General features: G+C 37.7%; 1 protein-coding gene across 1 annotated transcript in view; it reads right to left on the bottom strand.

Annotated features, from left to right (window-relative positions):
• Positions 1-25,932, bottom strand: part of PTPRK (protein tyrosine phosphatase receptor type K) — a 431,918-nt gene that overhangs the window by 290,188 nt on the left and 115,798 nt on the right. Inside the window, exon 3 of the mRNA XM_085314395.1 lies at positions 22,635-22,757. Within this exon, the coding sequence (XP_085170521.1) occupies positions 22,635-22,757 (123 nt within the window). The remainder of the gene's footprint in view (positions 1-22,634; positions 22,758-25,932) is intronic.

Genomic DNA, 25,932 nt, shown 5'->3' with positions numbered 1-25,932 from the left:
GAGAGAGAGACTAAAATAATTGCCTTAAGTTAGGCTATGACAAATAATACCCACTCCAGTACAGCTTATAAATAGTAAATGTATATGTTACAGTTACTGTTTTATTATCAAAAATTATCAAATTTTTATGCCAAATCTTAAAACAACGACATGCCATATTAAGTTTTCAAGAGCCAAAACACAGTCAAATCTGGTTATGAGAAAGSATCCTATTTAAAAGTTTTCTTCACTCCTGGAAGAGTTGTAACTCCAAGCTAACTGTATTTAATTTCTCATACCATCTATTATAGAGAATTTCTGAAACACYTGGCTTCAACAGATAGCAGGAACAAAACAGATCTACTTTCCCTACACAACACGTTGTGGTCATTATTTCTGTGTCTTTTCAAAGGTTTTGTTCTCTGGGGAAAATTTAGTGGGAAACAGCATGATTAACTTGCCTTGAAAAGTTAGAAAACCCCATGAATTAAGTCTAAGCTAGGATTTATATATCTATTTTGCAGGTTTAAACAAAAAAGTTAGCTTTGATATCAAAATCACACAAGATCTTCCTGTGTTTTATTTTTCAGATTTATGTTATTAAGTTTTATTTTCTAGTTTACTGTAGTTCTACATAAGGGAAAATACATAGACCTTACATGATCATTTAAGGAGTATTTAAAATATTGAATATTTTTGAAAATATTTCAAGATACGTTTTTTTTGAAAAGATATGTAAGAAAAATCATAACAAAAAAGCAATCTATTTAGGATTGGCAGCATTGTTATCATGTAATTATGGGTCTAAAATGTTAGTTGCCATAGCAACTTGGAACACTTCTACATCCATTATAAATCTTTTGCTCTCTCTTCATATGTATGCTTATTTTTAACCCTGACTTCCTCCTGATGCACTTTTTGCTAGGCAACCTCATTAGCTAAACTCCTACTGTGTCAGATTCGCAGATACAATTGCAGGCATTCCCACAGCCAAACAAACATATTATCCTCACCCAAGCCAGATGTGCCATATATCTTATAAATGTGGGTTTCTGCCTCCTTTAATTATGTTCTCTTCTCTTGGATAGTAAAAAATCTCCAATTTCTCAGTTCCTTAATAAACTGCTTAAAGACTTGAAATTACTACATCATGCAAGTTAACTGCACAATGCACTGCAATTTATGCATACACTTAATACAATATGGCAAGTCATAAACCTCAAACTCCAAAAACACTAAAATAAAATTATACTTACCTTCTACAATCTACAAACTTGTACCATCTCAGAGTAGATTAAATCACATAAAATGATCTACTTTTACAGTTATCTTTAAATTAAAAAGCTTAGACAAAGAATGAAGAAAATTTGAACAAACCCACCCTTCTCTCCTCTCTGTCTCCTATAAATCTCCAATACTGACATGCACGCTACTTTGTAGGATTTTCATTATAATGAAAAGCAGTAACAGTAATAAAACTGTGTTGCCCCAGGAAACTAAATAAATTAACAATGCCAATATGAGAAATCCATCAGAAAAAATCATGCTAAAATTGTGATTAAAAAAAAAAACCTGACATCGAGATGAACACACTTCGCCTGAGTCATCCTAACTGTGAGTAACATTGCCTGTATCAGATGGGAAAAGTAACACAAGAGTCGTAACAGCTATGGAACATTTAAGAGCAAAATAATTTTTCCAGTGAGATTCTAGTCTTGCTYCCAGTTGAGGTCTAGACAAAACCAAATCTGTTTCCATACACAGAGACCACAATCTGAAAGAGCCTGACAGTACTTTCAGAGATGTAAAAGCTCCTAATTCCCTTGCCTTGCTGTGAGAAAAGGCAGCAAATCTTTTTTAAAAGAGCCTCCTGTTATGGAGGATGAGAAAAGTAGATTCAAGCCTTCCTCGTTCACTGGTGCCTAGGATTGTTCATTTGGTCAGATGTGGAGAAAGTAACACAGTGCTCATGTTAAGCATGCAACCCACCAGATCAAAGAGAGACCAACACTAAAAATGAAGCATCAAGTAAGAGTTGCATATTTAAGCAGGYGCCCAAGAGAGAACTCTTGAGCACAGCAAGAATCTTTTAAGAGCAAAATATCTGTTCTTGGTTTAAAAAAAAAAAAAATCTAATTATTTCTGTTGGTGATCTAGCCTTTCATTTTATTCAAAATTCAAAGATAGGCCATTATCTTATGAAGCAACCAGCATCAAGAGACTTGGCCTACATTTCTCAACTTAGAATAACGTAAAATAAAAATTTATACGTTATCTTCAACAAGCATACACATACAGTTTTCAGCAAAAGCCAGTAACAAATACTGAGAACCAGTTCTGGCACTGCATTGATTTTACCAGAAGAAAATCTGAGCCAGAAATTCATTGAATATCTCTGTTCTCCTTCATTATGATGCGACAACAAATCCAAGATCAAATACACTGCCAACTCAAATTTGGCCATATATCACAATAACATTAACTTTTTTTATGCTTTTGCTTATAAAGCAATAGGTACAATTCTTAATCATTAGATATTAGTCAGTCTTCTGTAAATAAAGAGCCAAAAAATCATCCAGCAAACTCTAGGTCATTTTATTTACATTGTGTTCCCACATGTTCACCTATTCATGAAGACCTTGGTCTTCAAGRATGCTTTCACTAGAATTAATTTGGTGAATAACTCCTTGATTTATATTTCAAAGGTCAATTAAGAATTCTGCAAATGGTTGGCATCTCATCAAATTGAGAGAAGATTAAAACTTGAGTCATTAATTTTTTTGATATGCAGAGCAAATATGTATGAAAAATGCTTGGCTGTTCTGTTGCCTTAGGCTTCCTTAGTGCAGCGAAGTCTCATCAGTCTCATTTAGCACATATGAAGGTACTTGGGGGAGGGAATGACAGGAAGGGGATACTACAATCCTAAAGAGCTTGTACATACGCAGTAATGTAAGCAAACAAACAGATTGCAAACACCGAAGTCATCTCGCGGCAATTTTGGATGTCCTTTTACCGCATGACCTTGTGCCTACATACATAAGGTGAGTTTAAAGCATTTCAAGAGAGCAAGAGAGGGATGGGAAAAGAGAGAAAAAAAAGGGTAGAGGATGGCTAAGAAATCATAAAGTACAAAAATCAACATTTTTCATCATTTAGGTGATGAAATAAAGATAGTTATCATTTTAATTAACATAGAAGGTCAAAGACAAACATCATTATATGTAATTTTTCTTCCTATTACAAATTTCAATCAAGTACAAAGGAGTTAGAGAAGTATACAAAATAGGGTAGGTTTTTAAAAACATTAAACTTCACATGCTTATTTAATGCGGAAAACTCTTCTCCTTCCTATCAACTCCAGACATGGGAAGAATTAGTATACATGTTTCAAGTTCAGATCTTTGATCAAAGTATTTTTCTTTTTTTTTTTCTTTTTTTAAGATCTATAGCATTTTAGATCTTATATAAAACTAATATGCTGATGACTTTACAGAATGAAGCCTTTGTTGCAGTAAATCATGAATTAAAATTAACTTTTGATTAATGTTTAGCATGAAAAACTTTCTCTAGTATTTTTGGAAAGGATCTGAGGACAGAACAGTATAGGAGCTGAACTCAGTAATGGAAAATACAAAAATGCAGCAGTCCATGCTAAAAACACTCCTTCCTATTTTAATTTCTCAAATTTGATTTCAAAATAACTTATAAACAAAATTTCAACTTTTTGGGGCAGTTTTCATAAACATTTTATACGTTCCACCCCTCGCCTTCGAGAGCTTGTAATCCTGTCAATAAAACTCCCATCTACTGTTTAACAGAATAGATTAAATGTATTGAAGAAAAGATACTGACTACTACTTCCAGTTGTAGATTAGTTAATTCTGGATTTGCCTTTCTATTTAAATATCCAATCTCCCTTAGAATTTTAAGGCAAGTAAATCATGAAATTAATTTTTGAGTTCCACATTAATAGTTTATATTTGAGAAGGATGAAGCTAGAAGGGAAAATACATTACAGATTTTTACTTTCAGCTAATATTCAGTCTTCAGTTTCCTTAAGTCAGTTTTCTCCATTGTAACTCTCAAACGCCTAAAAAATTTAAGTAGACTTTCTAGCAAGTCACATTGCACTTTTAATTGAAAGAAGACAAGTCATGGACATGTAAAACAATATATTGTTAGGGCTTTTTTTTTTTGGGGGGTGGTGGTGGTGGTGGTAATGTTTATGTTCAGTAGGACTACCATCCTGACACATCTCCTCTCCCTCCTCCAAATCTGTATTTTAACAGATTATGCATAACTTCTTCCATGAACATACTACAGTATCCTGGGCAATATCTACACAATTGGGAGGAAGCAAATTACAGAAACCCTTAAACCTTTAAAGAAATCATCATTTTCTAGCCTACTTTTAAAATAGCATGTTTTATTTCCATGAGATTCTGGCCTGCAGATTTTTTTTTTTTTTTTCCTCCAAGAAACAAAGGTTTGGGGGTTTTCTTGTTTGTTTGTTTGATTTTACAACTAGTTTATATTCTTTCTGGTTTAAACAAAATTTCTTAGTAAAGCTCAATGGAGTACACCTGAGTAAAAGATAAAACAACATAGCCTCTCCATACTTGAAAAATGTAAGATTTGTAATTACCAAATTTCATCCATCTGTTAAACTCAGTATCTACTTCTTATGGCAACTAGTACTGGAGACTTAAACGATGTAGAAAACACTTCATCACGCATCTCCTTCCAGTTCAATAACAGGTTGAATAAAGATAGGGAATCACAGAATTGGCAAGGTTGGAAGGCATTTCTGGAGATCATCTAGTCCAACCTCCCTGCTCAAGCAGGCTCAAAACAGTAATGCTTTCCTGTTCCCCACTTACATTCTTAAATGTGAAATCTGATTCTTTGCACAGATCAGGTAGCTACAAGAAGTTAAGTAAAACTTCAACTGCATCTTTTGGTACATTGTTGCAGTGAAGTCAGATGCTGTACGAGTGAAACCACAGTTTCCTTCGGGAATGAAAGTGATACAGTCACAAACGCTGTCATAACTGGGATTTCAGTTAAGGATCAAAGAAACAGAGCAGATGGGAGGCAAAGAGACAAACATTTAAATGCAAATATCTTTGTTAACAGGAAGCATGTTAAGAAAAGCTATCAAAGCACATGGAAGGTAAATATGCACGTATTTAAAATCAGATATACTTGAAAGTTTCTCCCAGCAGGAAAGTCTCCCAATGTCTCCAAGCAATCCAGTAATGGCCAGCACATGACTCACTTAAAAAAGCAGAGTAGGTTTCTCCTAGTTGCCCTTTCAAAAGTCAATAGGAAGCACTTAGCAAAGACCTGAACCATGCCTTGCTTACCTGTTCCCCTTCATACCATCATTATTTGTTGCTCACAGTAACCAGAAAACACTGCATGCTGTATTGAGACAACATGTTGCTCTCCCCAAAAAGCTACCATTTCCAATTTACTCATGGAAAGAATGAAAGCTTCACCAACCCTTAACTGCGATTCTCACTTGCCTTCTTGTAATTCATTAACTGAGACTGGGAAAGCTGCTGGAGGGATCTGCTCAAATTCCTGATTCAATGAAAAGCCTGCTCACCAAAACACCTACCTGCCAGAGCTGTCAAGATGGCAGGGAAAACACTCTGCTTGCTCCTCTATCTTAAAGAGGTTGAAACTGCAAAATATTACTACCTCTAAAACAGACCTGCTTCTTGCACATGAGACCGCCAAGTGAGGAAACTGGCTGTACTGTTTGAGCAATTTCAGATTGTTTGATAAGCTGTTTTCTTATTAAAGCCTTATCAAAATACTTCTTAAATACACACATAATGGTAGCATATGGAATAGCTATACTACATCTTATCATCCCCTGTAGCCCCGCAGAGTCTCCTCTCCATTTCTTAGGGCCTGTGCTGGGCACCCAGTGGGCAGAGGCACAGTCCTAGCAAGCAAGCCCCATCGCGGGTGCCTGGAGGAGACACACATCTCCCCATGTCACACTGCTGCCACCTCCCACACCGGGGGAATCACACATCTAACAACCAGCTGCCAAGGAAAATGCAGACACTGAAGCACTACCAACGTGTTTGAAGCASGACTATAGCTGTACCATCAGGTCCCACTGCCACTCTGAGGACCTGTTTGCTGACAAACATGATGAAGCACACGTGGTCATCAACCGAGACCTCACCGCCAAATCAGGCTTGGAGTCAAGGAAAACCTATCTCAGTGCAGTGGCCAAGTGGTATGGGTGGGGGGTTGGTTTGAGGAAATAAAATGGGAGAAAGCAGTAGAGCGGAGCAGAAGTGGGCTCTTGGGGTGGGAGGCAGCAATGATCCCAGCTCAAGGAAACACAGTGCCACATCATAATTTCCCAGCTTGAAACCTGAAAGCTTTGGCCACCCCCGTTACAGGCTCTACATATCTAAAAATAAAGCCTTTCCTCCAAGCAACTTCCTGGAAACAAATACTAAATAAATTCTTCTCAAGAAAGGCAAGGAGCTGTCTTCCACCTGGTTACTCATTTTGCACCCTCATAGCACAGGTACATAAAATCACTTCTCCACTTTGAACAGCTATTTCTGTGGTTTGCTACCACATACGTGGAGATTGATAAATATGTAAACCAACTATAAAAACAAGGTCTGAAAATCAGAGTCACTGAAAACTAAAGTAAGATAAAAACAAGCAGCAAACAAAACCTATGCCAACCATAATTTTTTAAAAATCAACTTTCCTTGCTGAGAAAAAAAATATAGGGGTAGAGAAAATTTATGTAACTTCTAATTCCAGTCACTAGATGTAACGTGTTCATTGGCTGTATTAAATAGCTGTCACCAATTCAATCTTTTCCTAATGCAGCTATATTCTGGCCATCCTCATGTGAGCTCAGATTTCTTAGATTTATTGAAAAGTTCATGCTGCTTTAATATCATCTTTCCAAAATTCTTAACCTTCCCTACAGCTCTGTTCTATATCTTTCCAATTTGTCAGCATCTTTTTTTTTTTTTTTTTTTTGAAATGGACAATAGTGCAGGACAAACACTCACTGCAGATGCAATAGTATCTGTCCACCAAAAGTTTATACTCCAACAGTATTTACATCCATGCATGGCTGTAAAATGGTCTATGACCCTCAAAATCCTGTCAGTCATTGCTTTTCAAGCCACAGTCCCACAAATATGCTTTGGTCATAACTGTCTAACTGTATACAGAGGCATCAAAACAAAGATTATTCTATTTACAAACATATTCTTCATAAAGAAATGTGGTTATGCTACCACCTTTGTATTTCCACTTACACTGACTGCATTTGCATCATTTTTCCCATTATGCTGTTACAATGACAATATTATATCAGTTAGTTCACAAGCATATTTTTTTAATGGTAAAAAATGTTTTGATTCATTTTTAATCTTCCAAAAAATCCTAACTCATATAACTAACTCACAATCAAAAAAAGCACAAAAATTTGAATAATTTATAGTCTTCTAAAAACTCCTAGCTACCTTTAAATATTAATATCAATGGCTAGGAAAAGTTTACAATCAGAAGTTTTATCCAAAAGTTAAAGGGTCCCGCATACAAATTATAATGTCCTACAGATCAAAAATGTATTTATTTTTCACCAGTTGTTGTTTGATATCCCAATTACTAGGGGGAGAATAAAGTATGCTGTTGAGCACAGAGTATTGCCTCCTGCCTGTTTCTAAGCAAAACTTTGAACTGAATACTTTTGTCTTCTGCTATATTACCATTGCCTAATACTGACCTATGGCAGACAGATACTCACATAACTTTCTCTATTGCTCATCTCAATTTTTTTTGTTTGTACCATCTTTATTTTCTAATCTCTGATTTATACTCATTTTTATCAGCAGCTTCATATACATCCTTTCATAGAATCACAAAGTAGTTTAGGTTGGTAGGAATGTCTGAAGCTCCTTCTAGTCCTAACCCTTGCACAGATCAGGATCAACTAGAGCAAGCTAACCATGCCTTGAACACCTTCAAGGTCAGGGATCCCACACAGCCTCCAAGCATCTCTATTTGACCAGCCTCATGGTAAAAACTCTCTCCTAATATCCAGTTGGAATTTCCCAAGTACCAACTTGTGTCCACTGTCTCTCATCCCATCGTTGTGCACCTCTAAGAAGCATCTGACACCACCTTTTCTGTATCTTCCAACTGAGTAGTTTTAGACATGGTCTCCCCAAGCCATCTTTTCTCCAGGCTGAGCAGATCTCCCTCAGCCTCTCCTCAGACATCCTGTGCCCCACACACTCACCAGTTTCATAGCCTTTCCCGGACCCATTCCAGTACATCCATCCCTCTCTTGTACTGGGAGCCCAGACCTGCATCCAACACTCCAAGTGCTGGACCACCTCCCTTGACCTGCTGGCAACGCTGTTCATGATGCAGCCCAGGATGCTGTTGGCCTTCTTAGCTGCAAGGCACACTGCTGGCTCATGGTCAACTTGCTGTCCATCATGGCCTTTTCTGCAAAGTTGCTTTCCAGCATTTGGCCCCCAGACTGTACTGCAGCACAGCGTCACTCTTCCCCAGGTGCAGGACTTGGCATTTCCCTTTCATGAACTGCATGAGATTCCTGTCAGCCCATCTCTCTAGCCTGTCCAAGTCCTTCCAAGTAGTAGCCCTGCCCTCTAGCTATTGAGGACATTGAATAGTATTTGTCCCTGAGGGATCCCAGAAGTTCCTGGCCACCAGTTGGACTTTGCACCCTTGATCATAATTCTCTGAGCCGGCAACTCAATTAATTTTTCATCCACCTTATCGTTCACTTAAACAGCCCATATCTCACCAGTCTGGTGATAAGGAAATTATGGGAGACTGTGTCAAAGCATAGATAAAGTCAACATCCGCCTCCCTCCTCTTGTACACACAGCACCATCAGAAAAAGCAGAGAGGCTGGTCAGGCATGATTTGTCATTGATAAACCTGTGTTGGCTGCTCCAAATCCCCTACTCATTCCTCCACATATTTGCAAATTATTTCCAGAAGGATTTGCTTCATCATCTTCCCAGCAGCTGCAGTGAGGCTGGCCAGCCTGTAGATCCCCGGATTCTCCTTCTTGCCCTTCTCAAGGATGGGTGCAATATTTCCCTTTTTCCAGTCTGGAGAAACCTCCTCCAGGTGGCACAACCTTTTGAAGGTGACACAAAACAGCCACACAATCACATCAGCCACAAATAATCTACTGTTTTGTTGCTGTTCTCTAACCTCCTTAATCAAATCTTTTATATAAATTTTACAGGATTATCTGAATATAATTCTACATAAATAAAGTATATATGAATCTAATTATATATACTATGAGCAAAATGAATTTTATATAAAAATAAATGCACACGATAATTCTTTTTTTTTCTTTTAATATTAGATGAACTTTCCTAGGATTGAAAAATTTGTTTATTCTGGAGGGGATCATGTGAAGATTATCCATATATTTATGTCTAAAGTGTTCATTGTATACTATTGCCCACAATTACTTCAAGCTATGTAATACTAGCCTTTTTACTGAGTAAACTGCATTTCTTTGACACTGCACTTTGCTCTTTACAGTCACCTGCTCCCAGGTAACCATCATTTTTTAATGTATTTAATGAAGTCCAATGGAGAATGTTTTACATCAAATCAAATTATCAATACATTCAAAGTTTTGGATACCCGGCTCAAATCTCCAAAGCAGCTTTCATCTGGTTTTCCACATAACGCATACTCTATCTGGGTGGGCAAGGGCATGAATCCATCGTCTACCAGATCAACAAGCTGAACCTACTCATCTCTTGGTTTCATACATGATTCAATACAATGGCACTGACAGAAGTGAGCAATGCAAAAGTCTGGGCTCAGAGGGTAGAAATTAAGATTATATTTATCATTAAACTGAAAACACAAACTGCCGTTCACAAACCAGTGGCATGACCTAACAGCTCCCTGCCTGCTTCTTTTCTCCTTTTTATGGCTTTCCTCCTCCCAGCTCCTTCATCCTCTTGTGCTGCTGGCTCTGGTGCTTGACAGACCTTTCCATGAGTCAACTCAGTTCACTAAGCCAGCTGAATCCAGAAAAACACCACCACTTTCTCTGGGATAATGAGTTATATCAGCCCTCAGTGAGATCTGATGAGTAAAGTCAGCTATGAAAGCTAGCTGAAACATAGAGTCCAGGAAGGAAAGGGAGGGGAGCAGAATAATCCCGTTTCAGCAACAGTAAGGTATTAMGACTGGCTCACTATAACCTGTGAAAGTGCAGTCTAATTTTGCAATTAGGCTTATATCAGCTTAAAATCTACCTGCAACTGCAATCTCACTAGAAAGCAGAGCTCTCCCTGTATCAGGAGTAAACTCATAAGAGGAGCCCACCCACCAAACCTGCTGCTAAAGCAACTTGCTCCCAACCACTGTAATCAACAGAATTCACACAAAGAGCGTAGGAAGCAACGTGGGAAACTCACTACGGGCACTGCGGATGTCATTCAGTTGCAGTTTTTCTTTCTTTGTTTAAAGAAAGTCCACAAGTTGGATCTCTCTCTCTCACACACACACACACGCACGCATACACACACGGTGGGAGAAGTAGATGGAAGGTAAAAGCTGGTCTAGCAGACATGAGCTATATCAAAGAGGAAAAACGAATGAGAAGGATAGTTTCTTATGTCTGAATGTGAGGCATTTGTTGATTTCTCATTCATGGGAAGTAGTTAAGAAAAAAAAAAAAAACAAAAGCGCAACAGAAAAGCTTAGTTCATACTGTTTGTTGTCTTTCTCTAAAACAGTACAGTTTGTCTGACTCCTGTTTAAATATGGCTAGTTTTTCTCCCTCAAGGGAGTAAAAAATGGTTTGATCCAAACTACAATAAACAGTTCTTACGTCCTGACAGCTGCTTTTTAGACAGACAAAAGAAATAGAGGAAGTTCTTTTATTTGGTTTTGTTCTCTTTTCAAACTGCAAAATACTGAAGCATTAACAMAATACTCAAGGAACCCCTGGCAATCAGTATTTTGGTACATACACTTTCCACACAACCTAGTAGATGCATGAAAACAAGCACGTCTTCCCAGCACTGTGCTGTGCACATGTCCCTGAACCAGTACAGCAGCCCCAGGGCAACATACACCCAAGCTAACTTGATAGCAGGGAGAGAGCCTGGATGACCTTGCTCCTTCTGGAGCTCAGGATTACCTAGAGTGTCTCTGGATAGTTCTGGACTGTGCATTGTAAGTGTACCTGTAAGACTTGTATTTTTATCCATTTTTTCCTGAAACTGTGATTTTAAACTGCAGACAGTTGAGACTGTAGACAGTTGAGAGCTTTAAAAGCTACTTCCCTGGAAACAAAACAAGAACTAAATGCATCTTCCCTTCATGAAATAAAGAGAAAAAACAGAAGTACATAAAAAAAAATGAGGAAAGGAATCTAGCCCTTGGGCTTTTATTAGTTCAAAGTATTTCTTAATTCCACCTTCCCAGACAAAGTAGCATCCTGATACCCAGCATTTTTTTCCAAGTCTGGTAGGACAGATTTAAAACATTCAGTGAAAACATGGACTGGAGTTTTCATAGCTGTCTGGCAGGATATTTGTCTTCTGTACACTCTTCTACTGATGCACTACTCTGCTACAAGTGACCTATCAGCCTGTGGATTTCAAGACTTCACAGGAATCTCTTTTCTTTCTGCTTACACTTAAAAACTCTTGCTTTGATTTTGCATCACTGCGTCTATCCCTATCTTTACGAGTAGCACGGCAAGTGAACCTCAACCTCTGAGGGAACTGGTGACAACTTGCTTTGTCCATGTAACCAGGCTCAGCATCCACCTGAGCACACAGGCTTATACCCACACTGTCCTGTTTGCAGTCCAATTTCCCTCCGTACCTCTGCTGACTACCACTGCCCACATGCATTTTTTCTTCAGTACAAGCTATTGGAAATAATAAAAGGGATATTCTGCATCCACCAAAGAGATACAATTATAGCATAATGCCTCAGCATACATGCGTCATGAGGTGTGGGACTGAGGGGACACTGAAGGACACTTGCCCAGAAGCAATAGTGTCAGAGGTTTGTCCCATTTAGGTAACACCAGACTTGAAGAAACATGGCCATTACCTGCCTATCTACAGAAAGCTCTCAGCACCTGCCTGCAAGTTTCTTCTTAGAACAGACCAGCCAGCATGCTTCAGAAATAGGTCCTAAGAAACCAGCACCTGTGCTGTATGGGTAGCAAATGAGGCTCAAGCTCTTGCACTGAAATGGGAGTAAGCCAAACAAACTGCAAGCATATGCACTGAAAAGAGGGGATGGGGAGAAGGGCTTATCACTTCCTTAAGCATGCAAAGTGCCGCCCTGTAACACACCTCTCCTCTCTCTTTGGGCAGAAGCAAGTACTTGCCCTCCCTGCTATGCATGTTCCCAGTCATACCTCCTTAGGAAAGGAAAAGCTAGGGATTACAAATACTTCCCAGGAAAATTCAGCTTCTCACTGTGCATTACAAAACTCAAACATCACTCTTCCTAGAGTTCAAGTAGTTTTTGGTACACAGGCAACCTGTGACACAACTGACAGATTTGGGGCTTCTTGAACAGGGCAGCAGTCCTTTGAAAGGGTACAGGGCAATATATATATTTAGATTTTTTTTCTTTCTTTTCCAAAATAGACACTAACTACGTAAAATGCAAATGCAAGTTAAAAATGTATGATCTAATTCAAGGCTTCTTACTCGTTAATTTAAACTACAGTTTAAATCTGATTGAAATCCACCCACCTTTGGACAGAAGCAACCACATTTTGGCATGAAAAGCTGCACTGCTTTTTAAAAGCAACATTTTTTTCTAGTGGTTCATGTTCTTCATGGATATAGTTTCTGAATAACATTCTGTAATCTGCACTAAAACAGAATGAAAAGGGACTTAGGCTTCCAAGTTCAGGAGGGGATAGGAAGAAAGGAAGATAGTTTTGGATGTCACCGTATCTAAGGCATCAATATCACCCAAGCTAATGATCAAGCAAGATTCAGATCCAGTACATTCCGAAAAAACACATTGCATTAGTCAAACCAACATACCACTGAATCTGTTCCTATACTTGACATAACCCTGTTCCTTCACAAATAAATCCACCTAAGCAGCAGCCTCTTTGCAGCCTACATGCTTGCAAATGAGGTTTGTGTGACCCTCAATATGAGGGATTTGCTTTTTCAAAATATCTATATATAAAAGGTGAAAAAGAGAACAAAATATTACCAGCAGGCATAAAAAAAAAAAAAAAAGGAAATAAAAAGATACAACAAGCCTCTTGGTTAGCTTGGTAACGGAAATTTGAACAGGTATCTAGTTATACAAATTAATGATGAAAACACCCAAATTAAAAATCTCACCATTTCCTGAATACAGTTGTTTCTTTGGTCCACCGTGACCTAAGAAAAATTTTTCAGATCTTCTCAATTTATTCAAAATCAGTTCTGTACAATAATACAGTTTCATAATTACTGTGGCTTTAGTTACCATTAACAAACATCAACGAATGCTGCATCAGCACCAACTTGCAGCAAAAGCACAAAGGGACATAAATTACTTACTGAGCTGCAAAAGAGTTAGAGCTCAGAAATCAATATTTAAGCAGACAGTAAAATCTCAGTGTATGTGGGAAAAAGTGGAGGAAAATGTATTGCTTTTCACTGTTTTGTTGCTATTATGCAGCCTTCTGAATTTTACCTCATCTTGCTCATTTGTTAATCCTGTCATAGGCATTACTTCTACCATTCCTTTGTTACCACTTTTCTGGTTATGGGTACACAGGTTATTTAGACATTAATTTCCAGGAGCATAACAGGTCTTGTATTAGAAGGAGAGGTGGGTTGTGAATTGAAAGTAGCTCACAGCTTTGCTTATACTTCCAAGCAGCTTCTTCACTGATGTAATGAAAGTGAGAAGTTACCATGGGAAATGGGAGATAGCCCCTCAGGTCATGAGGTACCCAGGCAAAGGGTCACTCTAACACCTTTACCTCTGCTTGTACGTGGTATTTCTGAAGATTATTGGTAAAAAATGTCAGTTGACCAGTTTGCATCACTATAAACTACTGTACATTAATCATGCTTATTTTAGGTCCTCATCCTTCTCATCTTCACACTATTCTTTTTCATATATCATGGTGTTATTCCTTCACTCTTTCCTCAAATAGTTCCCAGACCCTGTTTTTACTTTCTCTGCTCGCTGCAGTAAAATTGTTTTACCTCTTTCTCCTACTTCTAGCCTAGCTTCTTCCACATCTCCTCCTACAGTAGAGGCTGTCATTACACAGTTACTTGAATCTGACATTCATTCGGGCTGCTAAAAATTATACTTGGGTGGGTGGAGGGAGAAGCAGAGCAATAGGGTTCCCAGGCAGGTCAGCCTACAGCAATACCAGAGTAATGAACAGAAGCAGCCAGAAACACGTGACCGGTGGAAAGAAGGGAAGGAAAGAGTCCACCTAGACTTACAGAAAATTGAAATGGCCCTATAAATACAAAATAAGTTCACATATAATATTTGCCCTCTTTCTATCTTTTCCATTAAAGAGTCCAGCCAAAGTATGTCAATCAGAGAAGGTACAAAACTACCAGATATACTTGCACCATGTTTAGTGGGCAGGAGTGAGCGAGTCATGCCCATGCTTTGAGCTAAATGAAGCCACATGAGAAGCATCATACATTAGTTCAGATGTGCCACTCTGCTACACACCAAGATAAACAAAAAAAATGTAAAGGCCAAGCAAATGTTACTTTCAGAAACATATACATACATATATACATATATACATAAATATATATATATATATATGCGCAAGCACAGAGAGAAAGCGATGGTAGGACAATGACACGATAACAACAGGCAAAGATAAGTACTCAAAACTAAGACGGGCCATGTGGAAAAGTAGTGAGAAGTCATCAAGTGCTCTTCCTCAGTTGTGCTTTGGGCTTCCTATCTTGCACACTTTGGGCACTAAATATCTGAAATCATCTAGAAGTCCTTCCAAGCTAATAATGTTTTCTCATCAACTCTGAAAGGCTGGAACAGGACCATTTTGCCTTTTGTTCACTCTGTACAAGGCTATCAAGATAGTAGCTTCAACTAATTCCTTTTACAGCTCCCCTAAGTAGCAGCTGACTGAATGTAAGCCAAAGAAACAGCTTCACTTACACCCAGGACTTCTRAGTAATAGTGGTACGAGCTGACAAGAACTGGTCATTTCTTCCCCGCAGCATTGCAGAGATGATCAATAACATTTGAACCTCTCRTAATACTGATATCAGAAGGAGAGAAAAGGGCTAACCTGCATCAAGAGCAAGAATACTATTATCAATGCTGTGAAAGCAACTGGCACATGATAATTCCTCTAACTTTTGGTACCAGCATGGCAAAGGTAGATTTGCCCAAGATTAATGAACTTCTTCAGAATTCTATCTGTAGCAAACAAAATTCTCATCTTAATTTATTACTCTAGCTGCAGAGATAAACAAAACTAATAAACTTCAAATATTGAAGGGGGAAAAAGAGGAGAAAAGAAGGAAGAGAAGAAATAGTCCCTCAGAAAGCAGCATTTCCGACAGCTTCCATTGGAATTTGGTTATAATTATCCAAAGTAACAATCTAACAGATTCTAAAATGTAATTGATACAGGTAAATATATCATTTGACAGATACATGCAAGTAAAAAAATAAATTATGCTAGACCAAATAAGCTTAATAGTAATCCATATCACACCACAGAGGTATGGCTGAACAAAAGAGTATTATAATTTTAAGGAAAAATTTAAAAAAAACACATACGCTGTTACCAACTTTTGCTCTACATTCAAACAGAGATAGCAGCTGGTCATGAAGGTGAAACATAGCAAATAAAAAGATTAAGTGTTCCTTCTTTTACTATCCAAAGAAAACAGAATAAATCCATTTGTTTCAATGAATGAGAAATCAGTATGTATACTTCATCCATTTGTGAAGGTTATGTCTACTGAAACCTTATTCTTAATCCCATGTCTGCATCTCTGGGGGTAGGGGAAGGCTTACCTAAACGCACAAAAGCACGGCTACACTTTGCATTACCCACAAAGCCTTCTTTGCACTGCTTCTCTCTTCACTTTATTCTAAGTTAAGTGTGCTTGAGAACAACAGGGAATCCTTGGAGTTGGTCAATAGATTGATTAACATACTGTACTAAGCTAGGGAAATAGGATCAGGATGCTTACAGGTGTTCTTTTGGTAGACATTAATTGCACTGCTCTAACAGGGAAGGCTTCTTTCTGTTAAAGATGCTACTCTCAAGTAAGACAGACATTCAATAACCYCGAGAGGGATGATTTCTTAAGAAAAGGAGTAAAAGATATTTTTATGATCAAACTTAATGAAAGTATATCAAAAATTTCAGCTCTGTAGTATACTGATAAGTCAAAGAGGAAACAAGCATTAGTTAACTTACAGGGCCAAGGAGTTTATGAAAAGACTGAMGCTTGTAAATAAGAAAATAATTCTTTCAGTTTACAGAAAACATACCTACCCTATCACAYGCAGAAATTTAAAAGGAGATGCAAACAAAACTTCTTGACAGTCCCAAACACAGATCCCAAGCTTTTACAATTTACTTCACAGCTTAATGACCCAGATAAGCTTCCTATGATCACTTTTAGATTGAAATTTCTAACTTCCCCTACCGCATCTGCCAATCTAAGGATTAGAAAAAAAAWAWATATATATATAKRWWRKATATATATATATATATAATATATATATCTTTATGCATCGTTTCTCTGATCTTTTATCTTTAGACTGCTAATGCTAGCCATACAGCAGTAAAAACACAGGAAGTCACGAGTCAACTGTTTAGCAGGCTCGTAAACTTTTTTAGTTTGTCTACTGAAAAAACACCCGTTCTCCCCAAAAGTATTCCCTTTCAAACTACTCTTCTGTAGTGCAAAAYAGCAAGCTAGCGCATCATTTGTTGATCAATGTCTCCAAGAAAAGGTTTAGTAATTTGTAATATGCTGAGTGTCATCCTGCTACTTGTAGAAATCTCTTTTTCAACAGCCCCTCCCCCCAAAAATATTCAGCTTTCCCCGATACTGTTTCAGAGTAACACTTGTCTTACTTTACCCATACATAACCACACAATTTAAGGTAGTTTCATTTCTACAGGAGAAAATACAGTTTTAAGTGAAGTAAAAGGCCAAAAGTCTTATCTGTACGATCTTCACATTACAGCTCTCCTTCCCAAGCCATGTTCATACAAAATCTGTATTAAAGCACAAATTTCATGACCTGTTGGCTCCCCTTTCTCATTTATACACTTCATAAACACTTACACCGGTCCTGTGCAGAAACTCATTTTGGGTCATGCAGGTGACACAAAAGCTATTTCCTTTTTGTAAAAGGGAGAACTTAAATAGCACGTAACTGACCTTCCAGATCATAACAAATATCACAGTGCTATCTGTATGGGAAAATTAAAGCTGCATGTAAATCTAGGGGTGTAATTCTGATGTGTATTTCTTTCCCAAGCCTCAGAGGTTTACACAACCCCTGTACCCACCCACACCACCGGTTCCCATGCCACCTCATTGGCTGCACCAGCTTAACAACTCTTTTTACAGCTGCACAATGAATGGATCTGTGCTAAATGCTTCATTCTTCTTCTGGGTTATTATTTTTAACCCACTCTAGTTCCCTAACCTGACGTACTGCATAACCACATGCATATCTGAGCAACTGAGAGCRCAGGGAACAACATGAGAATGTCCCTGTAAAGGACATGATAGGGAATGGGAAASCAGCAGCCAAGGACGTTCTGCCCAAGAGCCACATAAACGAAAATACTGTGAAAGTATGATCTAACATTACTCATCAACACACTTCCTCTCACTTGCATTGCCTTTCCTAGTGCRTGTTCTCAGTTCTAAACTAACTGTGCAGTTTTTAACTAGAGAATCCAGAGCATCAGCCTAAACTAGAATCTGCCAAGTTTTAGTGTTCAGGACTGTTAGGTTCATTATTCTTTTCTCCAAAACAGCGGTGAATTTACTTTTGTTCTTTAAAATTGGGTAACATGTAAAATCTTAAGAAATTTCTGCAAAGTCAAAATTAATTTCAGTAACATTCTTCACTGTAAAAAAATAGATATCGCATTTGTGAAACGTACTCTAACATTAAGGCACATCTTTAGAGATTTAATCTGTATTCTTCTCTTTTATTCATGTTAGACATCAAGTGCAACTGAGGAATTCCYCACTACTGTTACTTTATTTTCCTAAGTATTTCCCTTTATTTTTAGAAGACTAATTCAAAAAAAATTAGCACACACTCAACCTAGACACATCATCCATCTGAAAGATCAGAAACAAGATGTTCATCTCAGCATGTCCCTGTTGACCATTACAATTTAGACATTCTTCAAATTGCATTTGTATCCAGGAGGGTAATAGCCCTTACATTAAAAAGTCCTTCATTAAGTGGCTCCCCATCATGCAACCTATTACAGGCTCTCATGCCCTGACCTTGTATAGCCTCAAGGTAGTGCTGCTTTTAAAGGGAAAAACAAACAAGGTAAATAAACTATATTCTTTATCTAAGGGTAAAAGCAACAGTAAATACATTAATATGGATAAAATCACCCCTTCACATATCCCCCACCATACTAATAAGAGGGCACTATTATTCATTTAGAAAGTRTTCTACAAAACAGAAGTTATCCACATGTAATGAACAGTCCCTAAAATAACAGGAAAGATCCACAGCCAAAACTAGATTTCATCTTAGCAGCATTCTCTAATTTCTATCCTGTATTGTAGAATGTATATCAGTTATATATCTGATAACACATGCATGCTCTAAAGGGTTTGCTTCAACATACAGGAGATGTCTCTTTTCACACATACAAAGATATCAAGTAAATACTTGGAATTCATTTTTGTTACCATGTCTACAAAAATAGAACGCTTGGTCACCAACTCTGCCCCACACAAAATGAAAATTAAGAATTACAGAATAGCTTCTACATAAGGAACAACTAAATAGCCTTGGACCATTCAATCTAGAACAAATGATGGTGAGAGAAGGGGGTTATATTTTGCTAAAAAGTATAAAAACAAAATGGCATGCAGAAGGCAAGTATGAATCAGCTTTRCTCACTTGCCATTACACTACACGAGGCCAACATGTATCAAACAGAAATAGCATGAGCAGGTTCAAAAGAAGTATGAGGAGCCGCTTCTTTACAGGATTTGTAGCAAATGCTGGCACTCTGCCACAGGACATGGTAGATACTAGAAGTCTTCAAGAGATCTAGATGCAGTAAGACAAAACTGATAGGGGCAAAATATCAATTTATTGAGGATGTTAACGATACGGACTACTTCTGCTCGAGGAAATTCCTAAACACCAAATAGCTAGAAACTGGGAGAATATTCTACGGAATTATCATTAGTAATTTGTCCTACTTTTATATTTTTTTCTGCAACTGGCAATGGCTACTCTTAGAAACAGTAGACATACAGTTTGATCTAGCACAGTCATTTTTACATCATCATATAAACTGAAAGTTGGATATCGATTGTTTTCCAGTAAGTAATCCAAAGATTTTATCATGTGAGCTGCAGTTCAAACAATTYACAAGCACCTGCTCTAAGTACTCTTATTTCTAAATTAATCATCATGCACTGCACTCATTTTTCCCAGAAAATAAAATATCAGAAGATGTGTGTCTTTTGCCTTTGCTCAAAATTTGAGAAATAAAATGTAGGTCAATATAAAAGGAATTYTGAAGTTGGTTAATTACTCAGAGGTAATTATACTTGTCTTACCACTAAGGATGACTGTTTCTAAATGAGAAATGCTTTCCATTATGACCAGTTTTCACATTTTTCATAGCACTCCAAAACATCTGCCTTTAGGTCTGAAACTTCCCATCATTCATCCTTCTCCAAAACAAAACATTGAGTTAAACCTTTCTAGTCGCTTGACTCAAAAGAAAAACACAAGTTTGTTCAAATTCTTCCCTTTTTCCATTTTTATCTTTTTTTTCAAAATAAAATAAAATAAAATAAAATAAAAGACCTTCTGAAGCTACTGAAGACTGAAAATTGACATTTGAAATTTGAGTCCTCACGATTATAATGGTTCTGGGCAAATCTGATCAAGTTAGAGCTCTGAAAACTGCATACTCAGCTTAAGGKTATGACCTTTTAAAAAACTGGTAGTAGCAGTGCTTTTTCCAGAACAAAGCTGTACAGGGCTATATGTAGTCTTCACACTAAGGCCAAGGCACTGTATAAGATTCCAAAGAGACATGCAAGATGAGGGATGCTTTACAGCAAATACCACAAAGGACATCCCCGAAGGACTTCAATGTACAGATTAAAGAGCTTTGTCACTTTTCAGAGGATAACAGAGTCTGAGAAGAACAAGCAGACAGAAAACAGCCCCTAGTCTAGTGTTTCATTTTCTGCCCTGATCGGCTTTTCCTGTGCACCCCTTCCTTTCTCCAGCTCTCAGACTGCACACTAAAAACTGGATGCTAAGAGATTTCTGACTTGTATTAACAGCTTAGAAAGACAGAATTTTTCAAAGTGAAAGTAGTAATATTTTAACTTTACATATACCTTCATTACCACATCTTATTCTACTTTGATAACTTCTTCCCAAGCGGCAGACTGCTTCCTAGCCCCGTTTCAACCACAGTCAGCTTGAGTCTGCAGTGTTAGAAAAACACAAGGCAGATTACCACACATAGTATCTCCTGTGCTTTAGCTTGAAACTGCTCCACCTCTTTCGACCCACTGACGGAATTCAGTGTTCATATTTGAACTGTGTTACATTCCTACAGTTGATTTAAAATTGAGGACTATGCTATTTCAAACACACAAGAGCTTAAGCATTTGGACACGGCATGGATCTTCAGAGTCTGAAGTCTCTAAACTTTTTAATGGCATCTCATCAGACAAGACAGTCTGCTCACTCTGAGTCTAGAATCACAACAATCAAATATTAAGTTTTAAACAGTAATCCAAAAAGTATACTATTTCAATTAAAAAAAAAAGAAAAAGAAAAAGGAAGCCTATTTTGTATTTGCTTTGGAATATCTCCTACACATCCATTTGCTCTGCTGAATTTGATTAAGCAACTACGATTTTACATATATATGTTAAAAAACAGTTTCCTCCAGAAGAATGCACATGCACACTACACTCAAGAGAGGAAAGTACACCCCAAACAAAGAGCGAGCGGCACCAGGAAATGGGGCTGCAGCAGAACTGAACAGAAATCAGGTGTCAAAGTCAGAGAGCACTGTGTCATTTCATGCTGAAAATTGCCTAAGGATGACAGGTAAGTTATTTGGGAGATGCAATAAAAAGCTATCTTGTCATTTAGATTCATTCAAAACAAAATTCCTCAAATTGCTGTTCYTCTATACAAGGTGCACCTGAAGTCTGAGAATACAAAATTTTTACAAAATAGTGCTTCCACTGTAATTAAAATACCCACATCATTTTAACAAACACGTAGACTCTGAAAAATGTGACCTGAAAAGTAACCAATTTCTGCCTTCCTAGAGGAGAGCTCATTATGAATTATTTAATACAAGACCACCATCATCATGAAATGCAGATATTTCAGGGCTAAAACTTACTCTTCCACATGCAAACTTGAGTCACTAAGCAGTCCGTCAAATAAAGCGTGGCACTTGTAAAACATGGGGGTTGGTAACAGTCACTTATATCAGTGACACCACAGTAGGGAGAAACTGGCTAATTAGTAGTCAAAAAGTAAAATTATACAYACTAACAACCATTAATAATGCACAACAATGTATAAAAAGCAGGGGAAGAAATGGTGAAGAGGTTAGGTTGCTTCTGTGTGGCAACATTTCCTACTACTTCTCCACACAKACCTCACTCCACAAACCCTTTTAGATACAAATAAAATAGCCATGACCTTTTTTCCTCCTTTGCATGATTAATTACTTAATGTACTATTAATTGGAAAGTGTAGTTGAATTTCAAATGCTTTCATTTTCCCAGCATATCATGCTGTCTGGGAAGCACCGATTAAGCTATTCATCAAAGGTGAGCAGACAAGGTCATCGTAGGCTGTACCTCTTCAGATATTCATTACCTGTCCTAAATAGTAATTAACAATGACAATATTTCCATAAATCAAAGCTTTTCTGATTACCTTCAGATGATGAGCAGGTAGGGTGGAGATGGAGGGGTGGTTCAGTATAGGTTTTTTTCTAYGTAACTTTTTTTCTCCCATTTGTTTTATAAATACCTTGATGATTCAATCACTGTATCAGTTGCCATTTAAGATGTAAAATTTCATTATGAGTCAATAGGAATTCCACATGAWATAGAAAACAGATTACTACTACCTTTCTCCCTTCCCCATTCCTCCATCCTTAAGAGGGGTTTTTTCCTAAGAAGGTTTCTCAATTACCAAGAAYTGTGATTACATTTACCGCTTTCTATTCAATTTTATTATCTCTGTTATCAAGCTGGAAGGGAAAAGCAGAGAGTATGGCCTTGACACCGTACTCAGCAAGGTTTCCTTAAAAGAGAAACACTTCAGCGTGTGCTGCTTCTCACCTTGAGGCATCTCGGGTGGCAARTAGTGAGGCTCTTGAGCACTGACGTGTATCCAGTCAAAGTCATCATACAGGTCTTGGTGGTAATCACAGGGTCCTGGACCATCATCAAATGTACATCCCCCTAGGAGAGAAACTTGTTGTTAGTTACAAATTCTACATTTATTTAAAAGCAAGGTCTTCCAAGACTCAAACAGAGGTGTTCCTCCTGGGTACTGCAACGACGACTGTGGAGCCCGCATAGCCTACGGCCCAGTTCGCAAGCTTGCCTGCGTAAGGCTGAGCTCCTCCRGCACCTCATCCATGTTCTTCTCTCTAAAACCTCTCTGCTTTACACAGCCAAGTTCCCTCAACAGAACTTCCAAAAAAATCACAGGTTGAGTCACTGAGGCCTACATGAAACCTGGTCCAGTGTCCGCGCAACGAAAAGCAACAGGTTACCTAGACCAAGGGGAACAAAACAGAAAAACAAATGGACTAGACTAGAAAAGGYGTAAATCAACACCCCTGATGTACCATAAGAAGTTTGAACACCAACTAAGGCAATAAAGGCTGTGCCCAAAAGAAAAGCACTCAGACAATGTAATTAAAATTACTCAGAAATGAAATAATTACTGCAGAATGAATTTGATGATCTTACTCTATTAAATCAATCCAGCATAACAGAACACCAATTAAAGGCTCTTTTTCAGGGTTACATAAACAACAGATATAAAAACCTTTCAACAAAAGTTGTTAAGAAAAGTGACAGGGAGAAAGAGGAAGGTTAAAGAGAGTTAAACAAAAAAAAATCCTTTGTAATGCAGTAATATCTACTACGCCTCATTCAGTAAATTAATTACATTCTCCACTCTAGGTAAAAAAGGAGAAGGAAATACAGTGATCAGAGGAAGAGATCAATGAGAGAGACAGAAAAAAAAAGGAATCAAGACAGTCTGGTGGAAGAAAAAGTACAGTGTAAACASAAGAAAATACAGATGTAATGCACACAGCTTAGTAGCATCTGTTATCCCCAACTCTTGGTAAATTGTCCTTGGGATTATAAATAGCTCTCAGAAGTAAGGAGGGGGAAGGATATTTCTTGCACCTTCTCCTCCCTGTTCTCAGTAGTTYGGGCACATTAATCCAACTGACTACTGCTGCTGTTACAACCAAAAATCATGTTGTTAAGTAAGCCAGGTCTTTTGAGAAGTCTTTCTAGAAGATCATTTTTTTCAACTTCACTGCCTATCTCATATTTTTAAATGCAAAATACAGGACGACTATCACAGATCAAAACAAACACACACACACAAAAAATCCTTATTATAGCAAATTCAAGTTTAACTATAGAATGAGTCACCTCTGTTGCAGCAACAGAGAATACTTGCACCAGTCTGAAAGGGTCTCGCCAATCCACGATAARCTCAGAGAAAACCGTGGTGGAGGTGGAAATGGAGGAGAATGACAACAAAGTTTCAGTCCGTGCTCAGAGAATAAGGACTGGACACACATTTCAAATTGAGCATAAAATATTTTTACCTGCTCAAAACGAGTACTCAAATTTTACCTAAGACACAGATTGCCTGAAAAACTAAAGTATTCATATTTGAGGAAGGGAAAGTCTTTTTTTACTAAAAAAATTCAGGAGAAACTCTGTTCCAAAATTGAGATTATATACCACATTCAGAAAGAGACAACTTAATTCCCACAGTTCCGAGTATTTGTCATTTTGAACAACCGAAAAAAACAGTGTAAGTTTTAGCTAATTCTGCTAAATTGTCAGATACTCATTCCAGGACACTGCTAGGACTAAGGGTTAACCAGTTTTAGCTAGTAAGGAGAACACTAAGAGGAAAAAATATATTCTAAACTTTCCAGTTAACTCCCTGTACTCCCAAAAAATCTTAAAACTTCATATTCAGCTCTGTTCCCACTTCAGCAAAACCTTCTCATACATTTTGTTGCAACAACAGAGGCACAACAAYAAAACCATTGAACCAACATTTCATGTCCTGCACCAAGCTGACTGCTACATCAGCGTCACTGTCCAAGATCACAAAGCACAAAAAGGAGAAATATTTGTGTGCCAGAGAATCATTTATGCCTTTAAAAGTTCCAGTTCCAATGCCCTATTACCACCAAGAGACTTTTCTAATTAACATCCATCATGATAAAGCCAGAAAGGCTTAAAACATAAATCTTGTTCTTTGATTTAACTTACAATACACTGCTATGATCATTCTACAGCAAAACTGTACATTTCCTTAGACATTTAATTGATAAATGAATAGCAGTTTCCCTTAAAGGGAAGCTATCACTGTCTGCTGTCAGAGCACCAAAATGACATACGGCTTTGCAACACATGCCTGCAGGGCACCCATTACCCTTTTTAATGGTTTAAGTGCCCTCAGTATATAAATTTAAACTACCAATGGATCTTGTAGATTCATTTGGAAGATGAATGCTCTTAATTGCTCATCTTTGTGCCCACTATTAATTTTACTTACCATGGTTCTGATTAGTAATAACAACGAGCCTGTTAATCCCACCCGYGCCGTAGGTAGCACATCCCTACTGTATCAGCAAAGCAAGCAAGGGCCACGCATCGCATGCACACAAACAAAGTTTATCAAGGTGAATTATTGACCTGCTACAAAAATCCGCCTTATATGAGAACTGCTTAAACCAACACACTTCCTCTCATCAGCTACACTTCCTCTTCTTAGCAACAAATACAGGACATTTCAAGGTAAGTAAAGTAAAAGCCTGTGCTGTAGCCATTTATCCAATGTAATACTATGAGAAAGACTAAGCATTTGTAAATCCTTTGCAGATTTTCTGTGACTCCAAGTACGAACAAATTTGGATCTCCCCTTCTCTGATTTAACAGGGCTATTTCAGTAACTCAGGGTACTAAGTAATAAACTTATCATAATGTGTCGCATGGAGCACACAAGGACAAGAGATGATAGGTGGATGAAACCTGCAGAATGATGTTCTGTTCCCAATCATTTATTCAAAACTATATACATACATACATGTATTACATTTATAGATTACTATATACATATATACATTGTAGACACATCAATCTTTAACCAGTCAAACATAAAAATAAATTTGACAAAAAATGCACTGTAGGTAAGGATTCTCAGCACCCTAATTTGGMTATTTTGCCAGTACTCAAAATAATGTAATAGTATTGCTCGAAGCAGAAAGTGGACTCCCTTGGTGAAGGATCAGTATCTGCCAGTGGGATGCAGCAGCTGAAATCAACTGCACTTCCGTGATACTTGCTGCCCAGTTCTTTGAGGCTA

The sequence above is a fragment of the Rhea americana genome, unplaced genomic scaffold (genome assembly GCF_003343005.1).
Source record: "Rhea americana isolate MKP2758 unplaced genomic scaffold, rheAme1 scaffold_110, whole genome shotgun sequence".
NCBI lineage: Eukaryota > Metazoa > Chordata > Aves > Rheiformes > Rheidae > Rhea > Rhea americana.
The sequence above is the reverse complement of the archived record's forward strand: the minus strand, read 5'-3'. Positions and strand labels throughout refer to the sequence as shown.